The sequence below is a fragment of the Buteo buteo genome, chromosome Z, assembly GCF_964188355.1.
Source record: "Buteo buteo chromosome Z, bButBut1.hap1.1, whole genome shotgun sequence".
In the NCBI taxonomy this organism is placed as follows: Eukaryota; Metazoa; Chordata; class Aves; order Accipitriformes; family Accipitridae; genus Buteo; species Buteo buteo.
This window is the reverse complement of record NC_134204.1, coordinates 41,325,435-41,352,957: the sequence shown is the minus strand read 5'-3', so window position 1 is coordinate 41,352,957 and position 27,523 is coordinate 41,325,435. Positions and strand designations below refer to the sequence as shown.

At 40.4% G+C, this 27,523-nt stretch overlaps 1 protein-coding gene across 1 annotated transcript in view; it reads right to left on the bottom strand.

Moving 5' to 3' along the window:
* TRPM3 (transient receptor potential cation channel subfamily M member 3) overlaps positions 1-14,667 on the bottom strand; it is a 276,643-nt gene extending 261,976 nt beyond the window's left edge. The window contains exon 1 of the mRNA XM_075021635.1: positions 14,578-14,667. Within this exon, the coding sequence (XP_074877736.1) occupies positions 14,578-14,667 (90 nt within the window). The remainder of the gene's footprint in view (positions 1-14,577) is intronic.
* Between the last annotated feature and the right edge of the window lie 12,856 nt (positions 14,668-27,523).

Here is a 27,523-nt window from a genome sequence, read left to right as displayed (position 1 = left end):
CACAGAAGAGGAAAGGGAGATAATTCTTCCAGAGCATCTGAAACCATCTTGAGTCAGAAGGTTTGAGTTTCAGTATCTCAATACAGAGCTATGAGCAGGGCGGAGACTTCCGAAGACTTCTTGTTCCCTCTGCAGTGCAAACATGCCTTTGGTGGACACAGATTTTATTTTCCTTATAAGACAAGACTAACAGCTATACTTTTGATCTCATACATGAAATAGCCTTCTTCAAACTGTACCCACAATCATTCTAAGGTGCAAAGTCATAGCTAGCACTATGACTATGAGGACATGTATGAGCATATATATGAATACATCGATCACTATTGCATCCCCATGCAAGTGTTTGTCCAAGGCCTTCAGGTCTGACTGCCGTACCGAGCCTGAAACCTTCTTTCCATGCAATCCTCCTCTGTGACCTCTTTTCTCCAGCTTCTAGGGGTTTGGACAGATGCCTTCAAGCTTCTGTAACACCTCCTGCTCCCAAAGCCATCCCTGTCTGCAAATCCTCATGCACAGCCCTGGAGCAGTTCTCTGGAGACTGTGACTTTGTGTCCATGGCCGTGGTTTACCATACAAATCATGAAGCTGTCTGTGGAAACTGAGTGTGGGGCAGTGAGCCCACTGCACCTTAGGGCTGACTGAGGCCATTCCTGTTGAGATGACCAGGGCTAACCTGCCCCAGAGGCTGAGACCTCTGTCAGACTTGGCTCCCACAATTTTGTGGCCTCTCAGTTTGCCCAGAAGGCCCCAGTTTCTGCCCAGCCATACCTCACATCAACGACTGCCTCTGCTGTAGATAGCAAGATCATCCAAAGGGGACCCCTAACACGGGAGACTGCAGACACTTTGTCCTTCCTCATCCTGCACACCATTTTCCTATCATCCTTGTGGGCATGGTTGGAGCAGCACAACCTCATCGTTAACTGAAAATCAGGATCCCTGTACCTCTCTCTGGGAAGGAGATAGCCAGAGCCTGAAGACAAACCCCTGCTTCAGGATGTTTTGGAATGCTTCCTCCACCATAGCTGTCAGTGGTGCCTAGCCCTATTCATAAAGACTTATCAAAACAAGTCCTGCCAAAGAAATGACTGATAGCCCCACTGTGCATAACTGTGCATAAACAAGTAAATATTCAGTTTGAAATGAAGTAGGTCACAGATAACAAACAGCTTGACAGCATGTAGCTGATATAAATTGCTAGCTCGTCCGCTAGCATACTAAGAGTCAGAGACACAATGGCTGTCTCAACTTTCTGAAAGCTGCCTGTTGCTGTAAATCAGTTTCTACAATCGTGATACAATCAGCCTTCCAAACAAATTTGTGAGACACTCAGCTGCAAAGCTGCTCCAGCAAAACCAACTACAGAACATAATTGCAATGTAATGTGTACCTAGAAAGCACTCTGTTCCACAGAATACATACAAAGTTTGTCACCTTTCACCCTTGATACACTGCTGCCACCAAGCATTGAGAGTAACATCAGAAGACTCTTCTGACAACTCCTGAATTCAAGAAGCTCCTGTGATAACAGCCTAACAGCTGCAGTACTGTTCTGCACAGCTTAAGAAAGTGTTTAAAAATATATCTCTGCTCACATTTAAAACAGAAGAGACACCTTCAAAACCAAGAACATTTGCTTTGAAGATTAACAGTCTTTGCTCCATTTTGCAAACTATATCAAATCAGGTAAACACAATTCGCCAAACAGCTCCAGTTCGATCAGACTGCTCAGGCCCCATACAGCTCAATTTCAAGCATCTCCAAGGACAGAAACTCTACAGCGTCTCCAGACAACCTCTTTCAGTGCTTAAACACCCTTATAGTGACTTGTTTCCATTACCCTTGTCCTGACACTCTGCATCTCTGAAAAACCTCTGGCTTCATCTCCTCTGTACCCTGCTTTTAGGTATAGAAAGTCAGAAACAGGATTTTTCCTCCACCTTCCCTTCCGGTGGTCGAACAAACCCAGCTCTCTCTTGCATGTCATGTGCAAAACTCCCTGACCAGTTTAGTGGCCTCCACCACACTCACTCCAACATGTCCATACGCTTCTTGTTCTGTGGAGCCCAGAACTGGACACAGCACTCAGATGTGGTCTCACAAATAGAGGGGATGAATCACTTCTGTTACTATCTTACTTCAATTTTTCGTTTTTAAACAAACCATTTTTATGAATGGAATTTGAAAAAAAATCTAGTATGAGCAGAGATCTACTAATATGTACGTAATCCAAACAAGTGGGATGTAATAATAATTGCTGCTTTAAGCATGATGTGTTTTAGCATTTATGTATTCACAGAGTATTCAGATCACATATCAACTACCTGAATTAATTATGGGTATCTCATTCCTTACTGAATCTTTCTTTTTTGCACAGAAACAAGTGCATTATGTTATGCTGCCTATGGCCTTCAGTGAAAAGTTGAAAGCACCCACAGCAGGAAGCAAGTGTTTTAATGACAGCTAATTTGAGTATCTGAGGAAGACCTCAACATGAAATTCAGTCATAGCCTATTGCATCACAGAAGCACAGAACAGGAAATACAGAAAAAGCTAAAATTGTAATGGAGCAGTTTTGATACAGACACATTGTAAGTCCTTCATCTTAGCAATTTTGAGTTCTCCAGCTTCAGGAAACAAGATAATGGGTTGTTCTGGTTGTATTGGGACAGTTATTTCCAGAGAATGTTCCCTCAGTGGTTTCTGAAAAATCAATCTAGAGTCAAGGGATATTAATTCTGAGTACACAAAAATAAGGCATAAAAAGCAACTTTGAGGATGTTAATGCTAGTTTTGCTCTTTATGATACATAATAGATGCTTCCAAACTCGGATTTTTCATCTGCAAGAGACCTTTTTCTAGACTATACATACACATCCAGTGCATGCAATGGCCTTTTGACATGAGGAAGAAGTTATATGGGAGAAGAGACACATGCCAGCTTAGTTCAGATGGTGTTGCAGTATTAACCTTGCTTTGGCTAAGGCCAAGGAAAAGAGTGTGTCCCAGAACTGGGGTCCAACTACCACATGAGCCAAGCTTAAACCACCACTGGGGAGAAATGCTTTCTGACATAAAATGACCTCTGCCTTTCAAAATGAACATTTACTAGCAAGTGGTAAGAGTAGAATTAGGGTTGGGATGACTATCACAAAGAATCCAGTTATCAAGGCTTGAAGCAATGTCATGTTAAGTGATCACCCTGGTACTCAAATAAAGCATATTCCACAAGATGAGCTAAAGTAGAATACTTCACTATGCAATTCTAAAGCACTAGGAGAAAATACTCCACCATGAATGTGGTTTAAGTGTAATAAAATGTCATTTTGTGATTGCATCAATGCAAACAAGGGCTAGAACTGCCATGGATAGTGAGCATATCCTCATTGCTCAAAGAAAATTAAAAAGCATTTTTTTTCTAATCAATTGAATTATTCAATGTTCCGCACACTCCTCTGCAGCTACTCATATTTATTTAATCATATTAAGTAGTTTACTTCAGCTTTTTGCCTTCCTCATTTACTTTAAGGGGAGAGTAGACTTGGGATTTGATATGGAAAAAATTTGCAGCATCAGTTATGCACACAACTATTAGCAGCAGAGATACCTGAACACATGCCCAGTCTTGAATCAAAATAACATAATGTACATTATACATATCCTGAACTATTGCAGTGTTTCTGCTTAAAGCTTCAAGCTCTGTGATCTGGCAAATAAGGGTCACGCCCCCCTAAAAATCAGTGCAAGTGTCTCCATTGATTCAGTTGGATTTCAGATGAGACCTAAATAAATTAATGAAAACTATCTCTGCTAACATATTTCATGGCACTGAGATGCTACATTTGTCAGATAATTTGATGCAAACAGTTTTCTCAGTTTCAGTACTTAAAGACCTCCTATTGTAGTCACATCCCTGGCAGACAGCAATATTGGGCAAACAAGTAGTTCTTCTCATTTGTTCTAACTCCACAGATGTCCATTTCATCATGGGACATTTTAGTAACACTGGAGAATTTTTGAACATTAAATAAAACTGGAAATTTGCATTACTTAAGAAATAAAAGTAACCAAAAGAAAAAACCTCATCCTTGGATGTTAGTAATGAATGTTAGTAATAGCAGTCCGAAGCTGCTAAGGGGAAGCAATCCTCTGAAAAATTTACTATTCCCATTGTGAATAAGCTAAAGCTCCCACAGTTACCATTAATAAGAAACTGCACAGGATATTTCTGGCTTGATAGATCAGATCTTTATCTTTAAATTATTCTTAAATAATCACATATATCAAGATAAAATAACCTGATCACATTTAATTTCCCACTAGGATATCTCTGAAAACCTTTCTTGTTCCCCCTCCCCCACCCTCAATTTGTGTTACAAGGACCAAAATCACCTTTTTATTCCAGAGAAATGCACAGAAACATTAAATTTCCTCATTTGTATGTAATAAAGGTAGCATATATGCTTGAAGATCAGTGTCTTAGTAAGTACTGTGCTGCTGACTGTCCCTCACATTAAGTTTTAAAATTTCTTTGCTAATGTGACCATTAAAAAAGCACTGGTTTTATTACTATGCAAAGAAATAGAAAGAATATTTTTACCATGCAAATAGAAAGTGATTGTGCCCCCCCCAAAGCTATTCCTGAAGACTGATAGTTGTTAGTCACCTCACGTTCTTGTAAAGTCAGTTAAATCAGAAAGACTTTGTAGGCAATTTAAGAGAAATGTTATTTAGTCTTTTCAGGAGACAGAAATGAAGGAAGGTTGTGATACCTTCTGTTTCCTTATCAACCCTTCCCCAGTTTATAGAGCTAGGATTAGCATGGAAGATTGAGTAGAAGTCCCTCATGTCCCTGCTGGCCTTTCCAGCAAGACACCTGAAGGCTAGAGAAAGAGAGAAAAAAGCAAGCAGCAAAGGAATCTCAGTTTAACTTCTGTGGAGGAAACAGTGGAATAAATAATCTAATAATCCATGTTGGAAGATGACAAAGAGCCATATGTCATGAGCAGATCTATTAAACTTGCCAATTTCCAAACACAACACGAGAATTTTTAAGCACATCTGTTCCTTCTGCTCATAGTGGGCAAAACAAGAATTCATAGACTTTAAGTGCAGCAGGAAGGACCCAGGCAGACACCACAGAAAAATATTTCCAATGGCACAGATAGGGTCACTGTAAAAGATTGCCTATGAGGGTTATGGCTTCAGGAACTTAGACAAACACCTGTAAGAAATTATGCATATTGAAGTAGTCCTGCTAGTGACGGGATAGAATAAACAACTCTTGGGGGTCTCTTTTCACAATGTATCCCAATTTACCCTGTTCTCACAGGAGAAGGTAAGTGTAGGACCTCTAAAAAAATCAATATCTTCTTTTTTAAGACAAAGTTGATTTTGAACTCAATAATTTTAAAAAGTATTTTGCTTCCAAGCAGTATTACTTTGCAACTAGATATATCAAAGACAATACAAAAATTACAGCCATCACATCCAAAACCAAAGGGTTACATTTACCTACTGCTGTGCTCTTCTTAATGAACATTTTGGGCAATCTTAATGCCTGATCTATCCTTCAGGCACAGGGAGTTGATCCCTTCCTTGGATGGCTCAGTCATTGGATTGCATGTAGCAAATTATTTGTTATCATTATTGCCATCATAGCCTGGCACCACTGTTGCTTCTGTGAGTACAGGCTAAAACAGCTAAATGTGAGAAAACTGCTTTGAGTGATGCAGTTCAGGAAAAGGGCCAGCTGGGAGGTGTGCAGAATTGTAGGAAAAAAAACCTGAGAAAAGCAGTAGTATTATGGCTATGTTGTGCAGATCTTCACAGTTTTAATGTGATAACACAGAATTTGCAGCCAGAAACACTTCATCAAATACAGCCTCCTGCATAAGACACCACCTAGTAACTTGTACTAAACCCAAAAGCTGAACAAGAATGTATTTGGAAAATGCCTTCTGCAATTCAGAAAACTTAGAAAATTCAACATACAATCATAGAAAAGTCAGTCTGGGAAGTCCTCAAGGTATCCTGTAATTAGTTTACCCAGTTGTAGTTTTAGTCTCTCTTTCTAGCTGTATGCAAAGATGCACATCGAGCCAAAACACTGGGAAACTGAGGTGTGATACTGCATTACAACAGACCCGGCAGCAACATGCCATGCTGATTCAATAAACCACAAAGTTCAAAAAATGGCATCTGTCCATAACAAAATAATGTGATGCATCCTCCTTAAATTCTTGATTATGATGGCTCAGTAAGTTACTACATCTGCCCTCTGCATCTACTAACAGGTGAAGAAAAAGGCAACTGAAAGACAATGTTCAAGACAATGTTCACTCAATCACCTTTCTCACTAATGTAAAATCAGCCTGATGATTGTTTTAATTACATTATAAGAATCCTAACATTTTCTCCAGTATCTTCCTTGACACTGCTAAAAGCGCTTTGTCAGACTGTTTCATGTCATCATATTATTTGGGGGATGAAAGATATTTTTGATGAAGTGATTTTATTTCATGCTTTATTACCGGCTTTGACAAAAATTTCCAGAGAGCCCCAAGGGCATTCCTTTTTACACCGTAGCATAGTCTTGTTAGCAATTCAGGTGGAATAAAACCACTCAGCTTCACTTTATGGTCTTGTACTCTGAATTTTTCACATAGCACCCTTTCAAACATAAGGAACAGTATTGCAGAACAACATTAAAATTTTATGCTGTTAATACAGGATTCCACTAACACATTAAGAATCATTGTATTTATAGCCTCTTGCTTAGATGACTTCTGTACTTAGTAGCATTTTACAATTATTTTTAAAACAAGTGTCTGTTCAGAACCAGCCTTAATGTTTTTCTAGTCTGTTAATATACATCAAAAATGCCTTTTTTTTTTTTTTAATTTGTCTGGAAACAAGAGCATAAAGCATCTCTCGTGCAGTCACAAATTAGGAAACTTGCATTTACTTTCTGATAGGTGTTTCCTATATTATCAATTCTTCCAAAGGCCAGTGGGAATTGAAGCCACTTGCCACCTCCTGTAAGTATTCAAATCTGAAAAGACTGAGCCTTATGGGAAGCAGAGATCATTTATGAGGCAAGTCCTTCTGTGTGCAGGAAATGTGGACAAACCTGGATGACTTCTCTAATACCCCACCTTCATCACTGTAGCCCACTGGCCAGGTGGCACAGAAGGTGGCAAAACCCCACTTTATTTTCTAAGACGAAGGTAAAGACACTAATGAAACAGTTGGATTTAGGAAAAACACTGTAAAGTAATATTGACGTGCAAAAGGATAAAAACCTGTAGCCATTGCAGGATCCTTACTTTAAAACAACCAGGTATTTTTGTACCTTAGCTGCTGCATCAAGACTGAAAATTTAATATTACTTTTTCTATCACTTCTTTTTGAAAAGCACTCACATGGCGGTGAGATACCTAGAAAGAAAAGCCATTTTTTTTTCTAAAATTCCCCGGTTTAAAAGAAGAAACTTTGCATGTACACAGCCTTTCCCAACCTGAAAGTCAAAACCATTTTTTCCCTCTACATGAAATTAGTAGCCTACAGCCTCCTCCTTCAAAATGGCACTGATGTGTCTAACCTCTTTTACACGTAGGCTATCGCATGGAAACATGACTTCTACTGCTAGGTTTTTTGTTTTCATCTCTCCCTTTCTTTTTTCTTAATTGGGATAATATTTCTTGTTGTGGAGACTGATTTGCTGCTACACCACTTCGAAGTCAGTGGTCACCAACCTGAGTCATATTCATGGAAAAGCTTCAGTCAATAAGGCAAACTGCTAGCAAGCTCTGATTCACCTTAGATCACATTAAAAATGTATACTGCACCAAAGAATTAACCTCACAAAATGAGTGCTTCTGTATATAAAAAAGGAAAAATCATTATTAGCTTCCCCATTTCCTTCACTTTCAGAAGAAATGAACTGACATAATCTGTCAGAAACTCCTTACACGTGAACACGACCAGTTGCCATGTGAGAAGGATAAGCTCATCTCACCGTTGGTGAGAAGCATGACTTCAAGAAATAAGCAGCTTTTGGAATTTGCAACTCCCAAAAGGCATATTAGCAGTTCTTCAACCCCAGCTACAATATGTCTTCACCACGCTGCCGTTACTTCGTTATAAAAGGTAAAGTACTAGAGCCACAGCTAACAGTTGAGCAGCAGTAATGCAAGCATACCTGTGCAAAGCTGCCGTGAAGCTACGTTGCAACACATGTTGCTACCCTGATTTGGGGTGTTAAATTACTTTCTTGATGATAAAGCAGGAGACTGCAAAGACACAGCAGTGCCCTAGCCAGGTCTCTTTCCTGCCATCCCTAAATAATGAAACTGATGGCACAGGAGCAGAACACGCAACAGAAAGCAGAATCTTTCTCTTCGCCGGTAACATGGCTTTTGGGCTGCTAAACAAATAATGCACCCAGAAAATCTGTGAATTTGAATCAAAACCATGCAACACCTGTTACAACTGTAATAGATACAACTATGACCTCTCTGGCAGGAAAACAGAAGTTTGTTTATCAAATAATTTCTTTCTGAACAGAACTTATATGCACTCTTAAAACTCACCTGTCATTCATACCAAATACAGCATCCCACCATACCAACAGGTGTGACTACTTTCTCTATTAGCCTATTTACAAGAAAATAGTTACATTGACTGGTATTTTCTACATGCCTGTGTTCTAGGCAGTCTTATCTTATGGGCTGAACTGTCATCATTTCCCAGAATGCATCAGACCCTCCTGAAGGAAGCACAGCGGTGGCTCATTCGTTATTACAATTTAAGTCAGTAAGCAGCTGAGTGCAGGCACAGGTAAATTACTACCCTCATTTTACTGTCGGTAATGTGCATATTACTTCCAGAAACATTTAGTGCGCCAGCTCACTAATGATAACAGTATGCATTAGGATTTGTTCCAAGTATCTCAGTTTTTCAATCCAGACTTAGTAAACCTGCCCTCTCGTTTTATTGCAGTTTGAAAGGTGGATATGGTAAATCAACTAAAATAATAATCAGAATCAATTCTTAACTATTAAACAGTGAAAAACCAGGAGACCCCACTGCTAACTGGATATCAAAAGACTCACTAAGAGAAAAAACTCTACACATTTTGACAGTCTTTCTGTCTAGCTTTCTCCTCATTTTCTCACTGATAGTGAACAAAATAGCATTAAAAGCTTACACTTCCATTTCTGGAGACCATAACACAATCTAACATTACTATCTCATGATTATGGCACACAAATCCACTTACAAGTAATTTTAAAAATTATTTATCAGAAGTATCTTCGCTGAGTTATAGGACTATTCTATCAGTACAATAACCTTTTTTCAGATCCACGTGAGGAATAAAATCAGCTCCAAAATATATAGCTTTCTTCTCTCTTCCAGTCACTTTTTCTCACAGTAGAGGGTTCAGAAGCATAAATGTTTATTGTTTTATAAAGAACATATTTCATTCTTCCACCATTCTGGAGAAGCAAATTTTTCATTTAGTTTACCAAATGAGATTTTTAAAAAGTATCCTGAAATAAAGTTGCATTTGGTAATCAAATAGCAATGAGATTTTAGCTGATTTAAGCTGTTGAACAGTGCGGTATTTCACCATGTGCCTTAATGAAGCCTGCCACATATTTCCCAGTCTTTATTCCTGTAGATACCTTTTTTATGGACAAAACCAGACTTGCTGTAGCAGGAGAAATATTGTCCACACTTTTATTTCACATATTTCAGCCCAGCCAGAATTTCATGTGTATATATTGTCACACTTAAAAGACTGTGTCTCATTCTAATGAACCATTTTTTAGCTTTTTAGTTTTCTCTTGGGTTACCTTTTGCATTCTTGGTAAGGCAATCAAATAGAAATAATTAACAAAAATAACATCTAGTTTCTCGTTTGGTAAGAAATTTAGTGTCTGATCTCTTTAAGTTTCCGGGAGTTCCTGGAGCTAGATTAGGATGTTGCCCAGGTTAGGTAAATGTTCTGTGTATTTTTTTGGTAGAGCTGAGCAGGCATTTTCACTCAGCCGTATGCTGGGAAAAATGAGCCAAAACATTTTCTCCAGCGTTTTCTGACTCACACTGTTTCCCTTCCTCTGGCCCTTCCAAAGTTTCTGCCTTCCAAGTCTACTTACTGACATGCAATTCAAATTCATTACAAAAAAATTTTAGTGGTCTTATTAAGAAAAAACAGACTGGGTAATTTGTTGCTTTCCAAATGTTTAATACAGTACTTCTACATACGCATGTCTCTAAATCTGTGGTGTCACGCTTATTGCACATTACAGACCTTTTATTTTTCAGTCCTCTGTCTACTCTCAGTTCAGTTGGGATTTTTAGTATATTGCTCATTTCTTGGTCCCATGACATGTATCATACCTGTCCCAAGCAGAAGTTCAACATCTGCATTCACTCCGAGGGCACAGGGTCCTCTGAGTGAAGTGTTTAGTATGATGTCATTCATTAATTCTTTAAGACCATAGAACATTGTTCTAAAATGTCTGTTTTCTCTAAATCCTGCCATTTGGACTTGGCTTCCCTTCCTGGGAGTCAATCTCTTCTTCTGACATGTGGAGACTCAGAAACTCTCTTCCACCGCAAAACAAACAGAAATGTGTCCAAGAGAGCTTTCTGTGACTGGAACAATAGCTCTTACATACACAATGGCACAAAGTGGATCAGGACTCCTTGCCACTAATATTACCCCTTCCTTAGAAGAAATAAAAAAGTATTAAGGTAAGAAGACCTAGGTCAAACATACAAAGAAACAAGCTTCAGAACACAGGTAGAGAAACAGAAGCTGGACAAGTCACTGCTGGAAACCCACTTCTGGAAACTAACCTGACTGTCTCAAGAGAATGACAGTTCCCCACTCTGCACAAAGCCACCGTCTCTGCATATGTGCTCAAGGCACTTCTTAATCCTCTTACTTCAGATGGGAAGGCATTAGACAGTGCCTTAGCGTGTGTTTAAGCATATTGAAACAACTACAAAAAGTACTAGCGTGGAACATACTACAGGAAATATTTATTAGGGGGGGAAAATGGGAGCAGTGAAGGATGAGCTGATGACACAAGTAATAAAAATGTTCTCCAATAATTTGTTTCAATCTGTCCTTCAAATACAGCTGCTAGTACTCTATGTGCCTGTTAGAAAATGAAAAACTGAGAAAATAGGATTATAGAACCATACCTAAATATGACGGTATTAGTGAAGTGAGTTAGAACAGGAACACACGCCTGGAAGAAAAGCAGAGGGAGCAAAGCTGCACAGTATCTGCAAATGATCCTAGTTTACTTAAATCAAATGAGACCACTGTGGCCAAAGCCGTATTAAATGTCAGTTCAGGCAACTGACTGGTGCACACCATTTCAACAGAATGGAATAAGAGCATAGCCTACCTGCAGAGTAACACCTTTTATTATTTATTTATAACCAGTCATTTCAAGAGAATCCTGTAGATTTGTTAGTGAGTAATACAAAGTGAGAGGTCTCCATCCAAGTCCTAGATTCCAATGTTTATGTAGATCCATCAGTGTGAAGGCAGTGATGCTACACTTAAAATTATATCCACAGGATAAGAACTTTAAACTTCTCATTGAGAAGATATGGAATTAATTAAAAAGTTCATTCTGTTTATTACCAAGGTCCAGGTCATGCCACAGTGATTTTTTTCATGTGTAAAACAGGAAATCTCTGCTATCTCTCATTCTTACAAGTCCAGGCAAAGGTGTATCCTTGAACTTAATGGTGTCATTTAGTTGTTTTGTTCTGGTAGACTAAAATAAAACATGGAAATGACAAAGACGCAGCGATACTTTATATTCTCTTACTCTTAATAAAGCTCCAGTGTACATTGAAATAGAGTTTGGCAACCATAGATAAAGCAGATAATAAAAATGTGCCATTACATATCAGCTGTTGCAAAGTTTATTCTGTTATTGAGGGCATTCTCTGCACAGAAAGGCTGTATAAAAAAGGGTCTACTGGATGTCTCCTGAGAAACAATATTGTATTAGCCCTTAAGACCATTTAATCCATTTGGAAACTGGGCAATTAAAAAATGAGCCTAGATTATTGCACTTGCCTGTCCAATGTTTGTGGATTTACAGGAGCACCCTTCATTTAGGAAAAAAAAAAAAAAAAAAAGGATTTCTTCTTTCTTTTTTGGAGAAAGACACAAAAGCTAAAAGAATACAGACACCCTTCTGATGTGTGAATTTGTATACATAAAAATTTTCAAATTCCCTGAGGAAAAACAGGAAAATATTTATACTGCTCATCTGGTAATTTAATGCTGCTGTTATCACACTCTTTCCTTAATAGCTCTTCATGACAGGAGAATTCCTCCAGGTTGGCTATATTACCTTTTGGGGAATTAGGACAATGGGACCCTGCTCTTATGTGAATCACTTGCTTTGAACATGTTAAAAAAATAAAAGACAAAGATAAGAAGTATATATTGGAAGGAAAATTTTAAGCTGATTGGGAGCCTTGAAGATGCTGATATACACATTTCCTTCTCCCATCAACCAGCTCTGCTCATCAGATCAGGAAGTTGCCAGAGTCTCACGTCCTTTGCTGTGGTCTCTCCCACACCTCACACACACCTCCGTGCAGAGGTTGCTTATCTCTGGTTATTTGCCCTGCTCTTGTTAACTCTGCAGGGTTCGCTCCCTATCTGGCCTTAAAAGGTTATAGCTGTAGCTTCAGAAAATCATTGTTAGTCAGCTTTTTTAATAATTAATCGCAACGTTCACCCTTAAAATGTGCAGTGAAGAGAAGCCATACACAGGGGGCAACATTTGCCTGCCAAAAAAGAAATAATTGCAGACTTTTTTTTTTTCCCCTGATACTGAGAATGATATTAAGATTCCCCCCATCTGAGTTCTCACACCTCAGGAAAATTATGTTTACCTAAATGTATCCGACTTGTAGAATACAGATATTCTAATGTGTGCTTCTGCGGTGGTGGTGGGGAAGCCTCTGTGAAAGAATCAACACCACTTTCTGATTTGTTCTGTATTTAGTTGTATTTTGGCTTTTCAGCAATCTAAGTTTTATCTTTCTTCTGTTCTTTGGAGCTGCTCACAATGTACCTCCCAGAAGCCATACATCTGGTTTGGAGACAGAAACATTTTTCTAGGGTAGCCCCTTCCTGTCAGGATGTGACAAATACCTGTTACGATACACAGTATGGTCACATGTGCATCACATATAATAACTCTACAAGGAATATATGTCTGCTAAGTGCACTATCATACACTACGCTACTGCTCAAGTGTGTTGCATTAGTGAGGGCTGACCTAATTTCAAAGCTACCCACACAAAATCAAATGGTTGTATCAAACATTACCTTCTAATACACTGTTAGGGTAGCCATGTTTTACCTTGCTGCCTATTAATTTCAAAGCCAAACTATCAAGTACTAAGATGAACTGAGATGATTAGTGTCATGAATCCAGCTCTGTGTAAAAACGTATTACAGGTGCAGAAGCCTAAAGGGACCTGACTATACTGTTTAGATTTTCATTGTATAATCCGATTAAGAAGTTCCAAGAACAAAGGCGACTTTTAATGTAACCTTTTTTGGTCAAAAAGTTGATTCAAGGTATTTTGTTTTCTAGTTACAGATGCCTCTAAACTGGCTTCAGTGGGAGATGCAGTAGTAGTGGTAATCTGCGTGCTGAGATTAAGAGCCCTCCACTGCCTATAATCCCAGGTAATTTTTTCAAATAGTTAATGATTATCTCCTAGGGACGGACATTTAAAAACACCTTCAAAAGCGTGCCAGGAGGTTTAAACAAGCAAGGAAACAAACAAAAAATCGCCATCGGAAAGTTTCACTGGTGGTGTCTGCACTGCCAGTCCTTTAAACTGACCCCGTTCCCATCGACAGCGCCCAACCAACCCGGCCAACCTTTGTCCGCTCACATACTGCTCCACTCGCCCGCTGGTCCGTCCCGAGTAGCGCTTGCTGGACCTTCAGGTGTTTGTTTCCCGGGGACTGGGTAAGCCCAAAGAACAGAGAGCAGAGGGCTGCTCACAAAGGAACGCGCCGTGGGAAACGGGCGCCTGCTTCACCCCGAGGAGTTCACGGCTTGCTTTTTCCAAGAGAAGGCGAACAGAAGCACGGGTGACATCCACCACCCCTCGCTCCCCTTCCCCCCCCCCCCCCGCAGACCCCTCTCGACAGCTAAACGTGCCGCACCGGAGCGCAGACACGCGGCCGTGGCACCCCCAGGTGCTCGCCGGGGGCTCCCGCGGCAGCAGGGGAGCTAATCGATAGTAAAGCCGGGACTGTCTCCGAATCAACTTTCCAGCAACAGCGCCTGCGGCGCGCCCGGCCAGGTGCCGAGCGGCAGGTGCCGAGCGGCGGGTCCCCGAGCGGCGGGTCCCCGAGCGGCGGGTGCCGAGCGGCGGGTCCCCGAGCGGCGGGTCCCCAGCGGCGGGTCCCCAGCGGCGGGTGCCCAGCGGCGGGTGCCCAGCGGCAGGTACCGCCGCCGCCTCCCGCCGCCGCCTCCCGCCGCAGTCCTGCCACCGTACCTTCAGGAGCCGGACGGAGGGGAGGAAGGCGGCGTGGCACAGCTTCCGGATGGTCCAGTTGAGCGGCCGCGGAGCATCGGTCTGATTCATGACCCTCCGCCGAATCCCACCGGGCGCCCGTCCGCAGAGGCGGCAGCGCCTACCGCCGACACCGCCCGCCGGGGCGCGGGCGCCCCACGCGCATCCCGCCCGCCGCGCCCGCCGTGCCGCAGGGCAGGGCTGGCCCGGCGCGGGCAGAGGGCTGGGCTGGGCGGGCGGCGCGGCTCCAGCCGCCGAGCCTCCTTAAGAGAGCGGCCCTCTGCGTGGGAACGGCAGTGCTCATGCATACCAAATGCGGCTGGAGGGAGGCGATCAGCCCGCTGCCGAGGGCAGGCTGCACTGGCTGCGCGGAGAGGGGCAGCCCGCATAAAAAAAGAGGCTGCAGTGGGAGCTGCTGCTGCTGCTGCTGCTCCTGCTCCTCCTGCTGCTGCTGCTGCTGCTGCTCCTGCTGCTGCTGCTGCTGCTGCTCCTGCAGCCCCGGCTCTCCCCCTCCTGCCCTCCTCGCAGAGCGGCCAGGTTAGCCTCGCCCGGGCAAGCGGAGCCATCCGCCCCGCTCCTCCGCTTCCCTGGGCGAAAACCGGGGCAGAAAGGACACGAGTTAACAAAACACGCGGAGGGGCACTTGCACTTTCTTTCCCAAAGCATTGCGAGGAGAGGGGAGCCGGCATGAGGGGAGGGGCCAGCGCTCAGACAGACAAGATTGAGAGGGAAAAAATTGATTCACTCTTGATACAATGGACCTAGAAAGCATAGTTTCACTGATCTGGCACAGTTTGCGTGCGCTGGCGGCAAGGGGCAGCGGTTAGAAGCTGTAAGGTAAGAGTACGAGTGTTAACAGGCACAGTCGGGGGGGATGGAACCCAAATCAAGTTCAGAATTCAGCTCATTTTGTGAGTATTAAGTCTATGTGCACAATAATTCTTTTCAAGGCATGCAAACACATGAAGTAGGAGTGCTGGGGCAATTCAAGTATAGCAAAGCGTGTTTCCATTGGGGGCAGTAGCTGGCTTTCCCAGCCAATGAAGATACTATTCATGCCAGCTCTCCACCTAAAGGAGAAATCCCGCCCCCCCACCCCCCCGCTATTTTTTTTTTGAGGGGATTAAGATTATGACATGAAGGAAGAGTTAGTTAGAAAGTGCAAAACCAAGCGTTCTGTAAAGCAATGGGAATTTTTCATTTTGCCAGCAGTGACCAGTTTTTTACTGAGATTATGGAGGAAAACAGCCACTTCTCAGTAAAGTTCAAATCTCTCCTAACTCAGGTTAGAAGATACACATTCAATTTACTTGGCTAGATTTCATTGATCTGCTATTTTCGTATTTCCTTTTAATCACCATAGTGCACATATTTTTCTTCTCTATTTATGATTTATTCTTATTATTGTGTCTACATTCATCAGCAAAAGCTGAAAAATTCTCCAAATGAGGGGAAAGAGATGAAGAATATTGTTTCCATGAAGCTATCCTAATCTGCCTGGTTTACATATTACTGTCTATAATGGTTTGCAGCAGGGTCACAAATCTAAAACTCTCTAACATGAAACAATACTTCTGATTTGCTTTTTGAAGTTTGTTTAAGGACAGACAACTCTGGGGAGAATAGAGAAACTCAGTACCTCAGTGAGTACCATCAGATCCTCCAAGGTAAACAGAGGATCCTAAAAACACTGAAGTTAACCCAGTAGAGGAGGGTAAGGATTGGTGTTTACACCCCAGTGTGGTGGTGCATTTCCCCCTCTCTCTGGGCCAATCTACAAACTCAGGAAGTCTCGCTAGGCCTTAGCATAAGTGTAATGAGTTGGGTAGTTAAGCGTCCCTTGACCGTACCAGGAACTCTTGCGTGGCTAACACAGGGAGCCGCACTGACCGTACCAAAGACTCCTGTTGCCTGGCAGAGGCTGAGGATAGGAGTAGGGATAATTAGTCATTTCCTGACAACCTTGGGACAGATCTCAGACCTCCCCTGACAGCCTTGGACCATCCCGTATCTGAGTCTTAAGTCATTCTCTGACAGCCTTCGAGCCTTCCTTATCTGAAGCCTGATGCATGTGAAATGGTACCACTGCTACTGGAATCTCAGTAATTTGCTGATGAGTAAAGCCAATCATCTCCTGAACCCATAAGCAGCGGTACTAAGTGAGACCCTTTGAGGTCTCCTGGACCACAGTGGGCTGCAACCTGCATCTCCCTCTGAGTGGGACGCCTCTCAGAACTCACAAACTCTTCCATTTGCGAATATCAGAGGTCTGCCACCAAAAGCCAATGGGACCTGGGCTGATACTCTTTGCTCCTTGAGGCTCAACCCTTCGCCCATTGAGAAGGATGCTGAAGCATTTGACATGAATAGTTTCACTGAACTCGAGGGGAGTTTTTAACAGGTGTACCTCTTTTACTTGCTTACATATATATATCTCTCTTAGTGTCTTTGTGCATGTGTGTGTGTACTAACCTGAATATCTATAGCAAGTATATTAATCTATACATAAGTCACTGTTGTGAATTTTATTCAACTGTGAATAAATCTCAGGCTGCTATCATAATCCCTTTAGACATAAACTGTTGCCCAAGTCTGGGACTAGGAGTTGATCCAGCTGCACTTAAGCTCCGACAGGAGTTTAGAAAGCAAGGGGGTCTTCTCTGAACCTCTTGACTCAACAGGAGGGTCTCCCCTACCTTTTTACATTCCTGATCTCTGTACAAATCACAAGAAATCAATTCTAACTCGATTTTCCTCTGTATGTTTCTCTTTTACCCTATTGTGACTGTGGTCTCTGTATACATTATTTTAGTTTGATTCTAACTTAATTTTCCTGTGTACGTTTCATCCATGTATTAAGTAATAGAGTGAACCTTGCCATCAATTTATGTGAAGTTGCACTTGTATAAACTCCTATTAAATAATTTTCACTAATACCCTTGAAGGTGATTCTTTAAGCAGTCCAAACTACTCCATTTCATGACACCCAGTCTTCTTGTCCAAAGGAAGTCTTGCCCTTGTACATAGATTTATATTCTCCAAAGCCTGTATCTTGGGGCCCATGTAGAAGGAGCCCATGTGCATTGAGGTGGAAGCCCAGTACCTTTATGCTTCTTTTGAACATATGCATACCAGCAGCTCCTCCTCACTGTACCCTCTCAAGAATTGTATAAGTGTTCTTATTCAACCTCAGTGTTGGAAAAAAAATTCTTCTGCCCAAAATGTAATGTCCCAGAACATATTACAAGGCTGACTATGCACCAGAAGAGCTCTCTCACATGTTCCGCCCCACCATACACAGCAAAATTATATAACTTCAAAGGTGCAGAGACCAGACCACCGGTTGTCTGTGGAACAGAACGGGTAGAACACCAGGAGTCATTCCCTTGTGACAAAATTTGTGCAGATGAATTCTGGTTATGACTGGGCAGCTAGTTTAAATTATACGTATTTAAATGCTTTCTTGCTTAAGCTCTGAATGTATTTGTGTTATAAAAGGAGGAAAAAAACCCCTTGCTGTTGGTAGTGAAATGGAACATAAGTAAATAAGATTTTCTGAAACTACTTTTCTAAGGCTCCATTAAAGAAGCAAAATTAAGTAGTTAGAGAAAAATAATTCTGACTTTAAATAGCATGCACCTTAAAACATTTGTGACATGATAACTTTGTTCTCTTACAAAGGTAATAATACACAATGATTAGGCTCTTGGGGTTCATAGTAAAAAGAAAGTAAAAGATGAAAACAAATCAGAAACAAGGACTCCCAACACTCCCAAGACCATGCCTTTCCCCTGTCCCTCACCCCCCAAGCCATGCCGATAACTTTTCTTTACCCTTGAATATCCAGAAGGAGTTTCTTGGGAAGGTACCGGACTCATCATTACCTTGACCCTTTCACATCTGTTTTGTGTTAAGCATCTGCCATAAACCAAAATGTTCACCCTATGTGCTAGGGACAAAGAAGACAGAGGAATCATGCTGCCCTTTTCAATGAGTGGAGTAAGAAATCTCAGAGGAGGCTAGAGAGCTGAAGACAATAAGGAAACATAACAGACAGCTTTAATAAACTAAAAATAGTGAGCCCAATGTATCTTCTAGCTTCCACAGAGCTTCCTGTCTTTGAGAGGAGCTCTATCATTGCCTTCTTCTGCAAACAGGACCTTAGGGACAAGAGATGTTATGTGCTGCAGGGTTGAATACACACCAACCTTCTTTCACAGGCCTGTTTTCCATGGCCTTGTGCCTTGCCTAGTCATTTGTATTTGCAGAAAGTGAGTGCAAGAATACTAACTTCTGTCAGTGGCAGCAAGGAAGCTCTGACAGATGGGACATTATCATGACATGGGAGCTTCACTTCCACCACAAAATCCTTGGGTGCCTTTGGATAGATCATTTAATCCCTGCTTGGCCTTCATTTTAATTCATTTTAACTTTAATGTATGTCTCTTACCCATAAGCAATACTGCAGTGATTTTGAGGGTCTTGTGCATATATTTGAGAAAAGTCAAGCAAGGAGATTTCTTTGTCTTACCAATTTTTGCTAAGTGTAAATGCTGAAGGGTTAGGAAGCAAAGAAGCAAAATTCTGAAAAGATTTTTTTAAGAGTTGCTGACAACAATGGTTAAAAAATACAGTGAAAGATTAGTGAGATGTTTGTTGTTTGGTTTGTGGGGCTTTTTATCACTTCAGTGAAAAAGTCAGCATTTTAATCTCTTATTCTATCCTGTTGGAAAAATCAAGCGCTCAGCTCAGCTCTTCTACAATCTGAGGCCTATTAGGAGATGCAAAGATGTAGCAATCCCACTAGGATTTAAGTTCCTGCTTTACTAGAGCTAAAAGACAGAGCTGCCACTTTCATATTAAAACACTTTGTCCCTGAAGCATACTCACTGCACCATCAGTATTCACATCTAGTTCTTTGTCTCTTGCCAAGGAGCACCTTTGATACCACAGGAAGGCATAGCAAATAGAAGAGAAATTCCATTGCTTCCTACAATACAGAGAGATTTCTATTCTTCTTAAACCTGTTGTTCATGGAAAGCATTTTTAAGAACACCTTTTTGTAGATTCCTGCCATCTAATGTGATAATAATCCTACACTTAGAAAGCTCTGATACAGTAAACTTTACCACCTCTGGGAATGCTACAGAATGAAAAATTGCTGAGAAGCCCATTAACATCCAGATGACTCTCAGCACACCAGTAATGTCCAACATTTTGAACCTGACAGCAAACATTTAACAAAAAGGTATTATGGAGTACAAACCCAGCCACTGCTCTCTGATCCTGCCCAGTTAACAATTCCTTTATGAAATAAGAGGCGCTGAGTAAATGAAAAGCAGAAAGGGCAGGACAAGGAAACCAGAAAGATGTATTGATCAGTATTGTAGAAAGCAACCTCTTTTGTGCTGCCTAACTGGGGACAATCATCCCATGATAGCACACCTGTTTTTCCCATATGCATCAACAGATGTGAGAAGAAAGATACATCTTCTTCACAGTGCAGCTATAGGGCCACTTTGCCAAGGCTTCCTTGCTCTTGGGACACCTTTCCTGCTCCCCCAAGGGCTTGCACTGCCCAGTGGGGTAGCAAATACCAGAGAAAATAGAGCTACCTTTGTGCCCCCTTGCTTGTAGTGCTCATCATGGGATTACTACAGAGGCAGGCTGAAGCAGAGGTGGTAGCTCTCATAACACACTTGGCCATCTCCTAGGTTTGTGAAGGAAATGGCAGGATGGCAAAAGAAAAAAAAAGTAATTCAGAAGCTCTTATTTAAAAGTCAGGGCTAACAAAGCATTTCACAGGTATAGTCAAGAAGTGTCAGTCATCTTACTACTCAGTCACTTCACAGGTCTGTAAGCTAAATGATGAACAGAAGCCTATATTTACAACAGCAATAGCATTTTTTTCAACACACTCGTATTTCAATTAATTTACCTTCATTTTGAGTGATTTCTTGCAAAATTCAGAGAATAGAAAGATAAGTATACACAAGTTTGGATAAACTATGCTTAATTTTATGCCTGCCATAACGTCTTAATGGACCCAGATTTTCTTGAAGCTTAACTCAACTGATAATTAATTTATAAAATTTCTCCACTGGTCTCACATCTTTTCTATTCACAGCATGCCTGAGGTAGTTTCTTCTGCTATTATCTTTGCTAAGGTATTTCACACGTCTTCTGCCACATGCTCATATCCATTACTCCCTCTCCCCCAGACACAGACACACATATTAATGTAATGTCTATATGCTTATTAAATGTTAATTAAATAATTTGTCCTAGATGCAGGCAATTCTGTAGATGGTTTCAAGCACATATATAAATGATATTGTATGTAGCCATAAGTTATGGTTTTTGGCAACTGACTGAAAAGCCAGAATAAAGGGTATTCTTTCTGTTATCTTAAGTTTTATAGGTTTGTGATGACTATCAAATATGATTAAAATATTTTATTTGCCTACTCACTACCACCCTGAGGTCACCTTTAACTGATCTGCATCTAGCTTTTGCCTGGGAAAGCACCTAGCAGGGCTACCACAAGAGATCTCAAGGGTACCACACCACACAGCTACTGCAGAGAACCAGGGGAAGTGGTTTTGTGGGACAGCAAGCGATCTGGGCAGTGCAGATACACCCAATGCTTCTTTGTCAGGTATTTGCCTAGAGACCCTGTTAGATTGTTCGCAGTTCCAAAATAACCAAGTGGAGGTGCAGGCTCAAAGTCAGACTATACATACAGAAAATGGAAGGTTGAGCAGGTATGTCACAAGCAGCCTTCACCATTTACTTGTGGTTTCACTTCTGCAGCTACTGGCAGAAAGACCTGATAATTTGCACCATTTTACCTTCAGTTGCTCTCTGGGTACTTGTAAATCTGCCTGCCCTTAACTGTTGAAGCAGTATCCTTGAAGGGTGTATTTCTCCACACATTCCTCTTTAATCACAGTTTGCAGCCTTTTAGGGTTTATCTTTGAAAGGGATTAAAACACATAGGAATATAACACTTTTATTTTGGGACTAGAAATGTCCATGTTTGATTGTTACTCAGAAACGAATACCGCGTTTTAAATTAAAATCTATCTTAATTTAAATTGGCTTTCAAGTGTAGGCAGGCTGTTAGTTCTGTAACCTCTACGGCATACAACAGAAATTAGGCTGCTCAAACATTCAAATTTCTGTTTGTGCTAAAAGTTTCTCTCCATCTTAGCCATCATGTTTTTATGTGCACTCTTTAACTTTGTGATAATGCTTTCTCAGTTTTGACCTGTAACCTCATTTTCTCTATCGCTTGCAGCTCAGATATCAACTTTACTGAGTGTGCTGGTTTTGGCTGGGATAATTTTCTTCATAGTAGCTAGTATCGGGCCATGTTTTGGATTTGTGCTGAAAACAGCATTGATAATACAGGGATGTTTTCATTACTGCTGAGCAGTGCTTACACAGAGTCAGGCCTTTTCTGCTTCTCACCCCACCCCACCAGCGAGGAGGCTGGGGGGACACAAGAAGTTGGGAGGGGACACAGCTGGGACAGCTGACCCCAACTGACCACAGGGATATGCCAGACCATGACATTATGCTCAGTGTATAAAGCTGGGGGTAGAAGAAGGAAGGGACAGACTTTCAGAGTGATGGCGTTTGTCTTCCCAAGTTACCATTACACGTGCTGGAGCCCTGCTTTCCTGGAGATGGCTGAACACCTGACTGCCGATGGGAAGTGGTGAATGAATTCCTTGTCTTGCTTTGCTTGTGCGCATGGCTTTTGCTTTACCTATTAAACTGCCTTTATCTCAACCCATGAGTTTTCTCACTTTTACCCTTCTGATTCTCTTCCACAATGCTTTCCTGAGAATTCCCTTCCACCAGATTTTTATCATCTTCAGCACACATCAGCGCAGACAGCTAATCCTGCGCTGCTTTTAGTACTTTCCCCAGCTGCTCAGTTAGCTGTGTACCAGTATTTGTATCGGCTTAAGGAACTAATCTGGCCACCAAGTGCTTATGGTGAAGGGTGTCTGCTAGTGAATGGTTCACTCTCCAAAACTGAAGAGAAAAGACCATACCAGGGCAGCCTCACACTTGCGAGGAAACAGCCCAGTGACTGACAGCCCAGTACAGATAGACACTGCAGGCAGCACCACAGAAACAGCTGCAGGAAGGTTGTCAAATCAATCAAACCAGTGTAGTGCTAGCAACTAACAGCAAAAAGTCCTTGCTAAAGAGCTAAAATTATGTTTGTTACACAGGTGCTACAAATTAACTAACTGTATACTTGAACTTTTATTAGGAAATCCTTCACAGAAGTTTCAGACTCAGTGGAAAACAAAGCTTGCACAAGAGTTGTAAGTATTTTGAGCAGCAATGTCTTCTACCAGTCAATGGGAAGATAACTGACAGAGCTGCTGATCCTCTGCATGCCCTGAGCAATATCTGTTTTTATTTTAAAGAATAACACAAGGAAAAGTGTAAGACTGGGGTCTTCATGAAATTAAACAAAAGGGGAATGGCAAAAGCTGGACCAAGTTGTGCAACAAAAAATATTATTCAAAACCACACTTTTCTTTTCAAATACATATAAATGACTCCTGTGGTCTACTTTAAAATACACTTGCAAAGTGACCACCTTAATCAGGTCTATTTTTAGCACTTTACAGGTTTTGTTTCATTTTATTTTTAAAGTCACATACCAAGTCCACATACTTTCTTGTTATATCCTGGGCTCACAAACAGCTGCAATTTTACACCGACATTTTCACTGGAACAATTATAGGCACATCTGGACAGCAACAAAATCTGGATGGTGTGATACAGATGTTTTCCATAGTGTCTGTTGTATTTATTATGTATTTGCATTCAGTGGCACACTGGGGACAAAATAAAAGTTTGGAGCCTTTTAAACTGATCACTGATCAAAGCTGTAGGAAAAGTAGTTAATGCCCTCCAGAGACAGTAATCTAGTTTCCTACCCAGACACAATAGATGGGTGACATGCAAAGTGCCAGATGAGGGCAACAGTAAAAAAAGCATCAATTGTATCAAACTGTAGTCTCAGTTTGCACTTGCCTAACCACTTCCTGGGGATGCTGTTCGAAGGCACCAAGGCAGATGCCTGTAGAAATTAGAGAAATGGTCTGCACTGACTTACTAAAAATGCTAGCTCTGACAGAAGACTCAAACCTACCAAGCACATATACCACCATTAAAAATGACCTCCTCTCATAGTGTCTTATACTATAGGTAATTTTTTACTGGACTCTGATATTGCATGTAAATTATAAATTTCTGAAGTCCTGTGACTGTAGATACCTGGGAAATTACTGAAGAAAATTGCTCCTCAGGAGGAAATATTTTCCAGTAATTTTTTTTCTTGGAAAGATAGAAAAAACTATGCTTGTCTTTTTTAAATCACTTCTGTTGTTGTTGTTATATGATTTAAACCCTTTTTCCTGCTCAGATGCAAAGCATAGTTTAGTTTCTTGCTCAAGAGGAAATTAGGAAATCAGAAACTAAATCCTCATAGTTATTTTTAAATTACATCACATCTGTTTCACAGTTTATAGATTAATTAAATCAGTCCATTTGAAAAGGCATCACTCATACTCCAAAAATGCCTGCCCAAACTGTATTACTTTGGGGGGTAAAATAAATTTTAATATTTTAAAATATTTTAAAATATTTGTGTGTGAACTCTCATACTAAGGGAGTAGCAACAATACTCCCCTATTCATGCAGGTCTAAACTCTTAAACCAGACAGCAGAGTGGAATTGGAATATAAAACTGCACTGCAGAAGAATCTATCTTTTTTGGTAGAGCACAACTGTACTACTACTCATGACAGACTAACTTCTCATTTATTTAAGTAGACAAGCTGCCCATACTTTTCCACATCTCCAAAGAGTATACACGTAACTATTCAGACGTAGCAACAGCAGAATCCGCAGGAGCAGGAAAAGAGCAAAAGAAAAGGAAAGAAGATTATTTTTCTTAAAAGTGTCACTGAGTTATGCAATTGGTCTCTGCAATAGCCTTTAAGCATGCATTTTGTAACACTGCACTGTGGTCATGGCTCCCCTATCACTACTATGAAACTGTAACCACTCGTATCAACACTAAATGGACAGATCCCACTGGCAATATAGAGCTGCTGGAAGGCTTTTCTGGAGGAGCTTTTTTGGCACACCTAGCAAGTCTTTGTCAGGTTAATGTCCTCATTCTAGACTGTCTTGTAACACCCAACAGGCATAGCATAGTTATATTTAAAACACTTTTATTTAACTCTCATGTTTTGCCCAGTTCTACTAATTCTACTCCTACTTATGAATCCTTATTAGTAAGATTTTCAAGTCACAAGCAAAGACAGTACATGTATATTGTATTTTAGGCCCTTTCTCTACCACTAGAACCTGCAAATAAATTTGAGAGACAGCAATTTCTTAATGTAGTAATCCCATGTTATGTTTCATCAAACAATGGTAATGATGGCAACCTTAACAAATGACAGATTCTCTCCAGGACTATGTGATTTCACCCTCTCTTTCATGTTTTTATCACTTTCTTAATATGCTAGGTCAGAAATTTTGGCTTTGTGATTTATGCCTTAGTCCCAGAAGGCAAGCAAACAGACTTTTCCCGGTTTGTTGGCACTAGACTTTATGCCTCTATTGTGTTATGTATAAAGTATCTGTTATATTTAGGACACAAGTCATGAATTATTTTTCAGACTCATAAAAAAGACTTTCTGTTTCTCAATGGAACAGAGCATCTATAGATATGATTTATGTATCATTTTACTACAGCTGTTGAGCTAATTCAGAGGGGAAAAAACTGAAAACTGACTATTGAAGCTGGAAAAATATAAGCAAGTTAGAAATTTTGGGGAGAAAAGCCTTCTGGAAAATAATAATGAACTTCAGTACAAGTATTTGCATCAACCCCTTTGATACCTGTTTTTCAAAATTATTTGATGTTTGATACAAACTTCAAACAAGTCAGCTCTTGGGAGTATATTTTCATATATGGCATTTTTCATAAATTTTTAGTTAACATAATGTTTCCATGAAAAGAACTGCAGAAATTCTAAATACAGTCTGGTTTTCCACCACAGTTCATGCAACAAGCAGAAAATTAACATTTAGGTACTCTTGGAAGAAATGTGATTTTCTAAATAATTGTTAATTTTTTGTGCTTATTCTATGGAAATCCTCCATTTATACTCTTTGAAGATTTGCTTTGTTTTATTTTGTTTTACTTTATATCAAGACACATCCAGTTTGAGTGCTCTAAACTATCTCCTCTGTTTGGTGTTCTATAAAAATCTACAGATCAAAAGTGTTAAAAGCATCATTTGTTTAGTATACTTTTATTTTATTAATGTGAACCATTCTCAGCAATCTATTTCCCTAATTTTTTTCAATCACAGGTTTATCAGTTTTTATCACAGGTTTCTAACTTTCTGTTTTATAATCACCACTAACAAAAAATCACATACTAGGGCGTTGCCTTGTGCACTACTGATGTAGCAGAGGAGGGGGAGCAAAATAGAACATATGATACCAGAAGGTATCTACAGACTTGAAAGGTCCATGAATTATTTAGCTTATCCAGCTACATGTTATAATTACTGTATCCAGTTTAACTACTGGGAGAGAAAAATGCCAGCTGAAATATCTTCAGACCCGAAAGCACTGTTGGGCTGTGTGCTAGATAAAAAAGCCTAACTTTCTAACTGGTGGTAAGCAATATACAAATTTCACTTCAGGCATACTTGGTACAAAGAAGGGTCAAACAGGTGAGAGAAAAGCCCAGGGCTCTCATCAGCCATTTTGGCATCCACATAAACCTCAATGTTTAAAAATATTTTGAGATGATGAACAGAAAGAAAAAGAAATCGCATTTAAGTGCAATCAGAGTAACCAATAATGACGCTAGTTATATACTATATCTTCAAAAAAAAGATAAAAAAAATCTACTTTTATGTACTAAAAATAAACTGTCAGACTCATAACATATTTACAAAGAAAGCCTTCTCATGCGTGTATCCATGACAACCTAGATTTATATTTTGAGCTCCAGAAAGTTGTTACAGCACAGCTTACATAAATTGCTTTAAAGAATGTAACAAGATAAGATGGTTTGCTACCTGAGGCATTTTATTTGGCATAATATGTAATATTTCAACTATATTGAAGCATACAGGAAAACAAAAGCATTGTGCAGTGGTTTGAAACCAGTCTTGTCATAAAGTAAACATATTTTTAATACAAGGAAAATGTAGAAGCTCTTTGTGACAAAGCACACTGGAAATTAAAAAAATCCCTGAAGACTTAGTAATTGAATATTAGCATGCCATAGTTGGGAAAGCAAAGAAACATAACAGAAATGTGAAGCATTCATAGCCTGAAATAAATAAAACTCCTTCCATTTACACTAGTATGCTGCCTACTGGGATTCCATCTGGACTGCTTTGTGCACAGGCAACCTATTTTTTTCTCTCTTACCTAGGGAAAAGGGCCTGCTTCCACTATACTGAGCGTTACTAAAATTGCATTTCTCTTACACATACTTCCTTTTGGCTTTTGACTTGAGAGGCTTAGTATATTATTTATATAATAGATTAACACAGTAGGCAGTTTCCAAGTACAAAATGGAAACAGCGAGAAGATACTTCATGAGGTTTTCCAAAATGAGTATCAGTGACTTCCCTAACATTTTGTTGTCAAACAAAAGTATTATCTACCTTGGAAAGAGACTTTGAGGGAAGAGAGATATACAAAAATTTCAGTAACTGTTTAATATACTGCTAAGAATTCAAGTGCTGTTAACAACACATGCAGCCTCTATGAAAATTGTTCTGAGCAGAGCCCACTGCTTTAGACTGCGAGCCAGGAAAGCAAATAAGCAGACCAGCTCATAACAGAGTCTTCC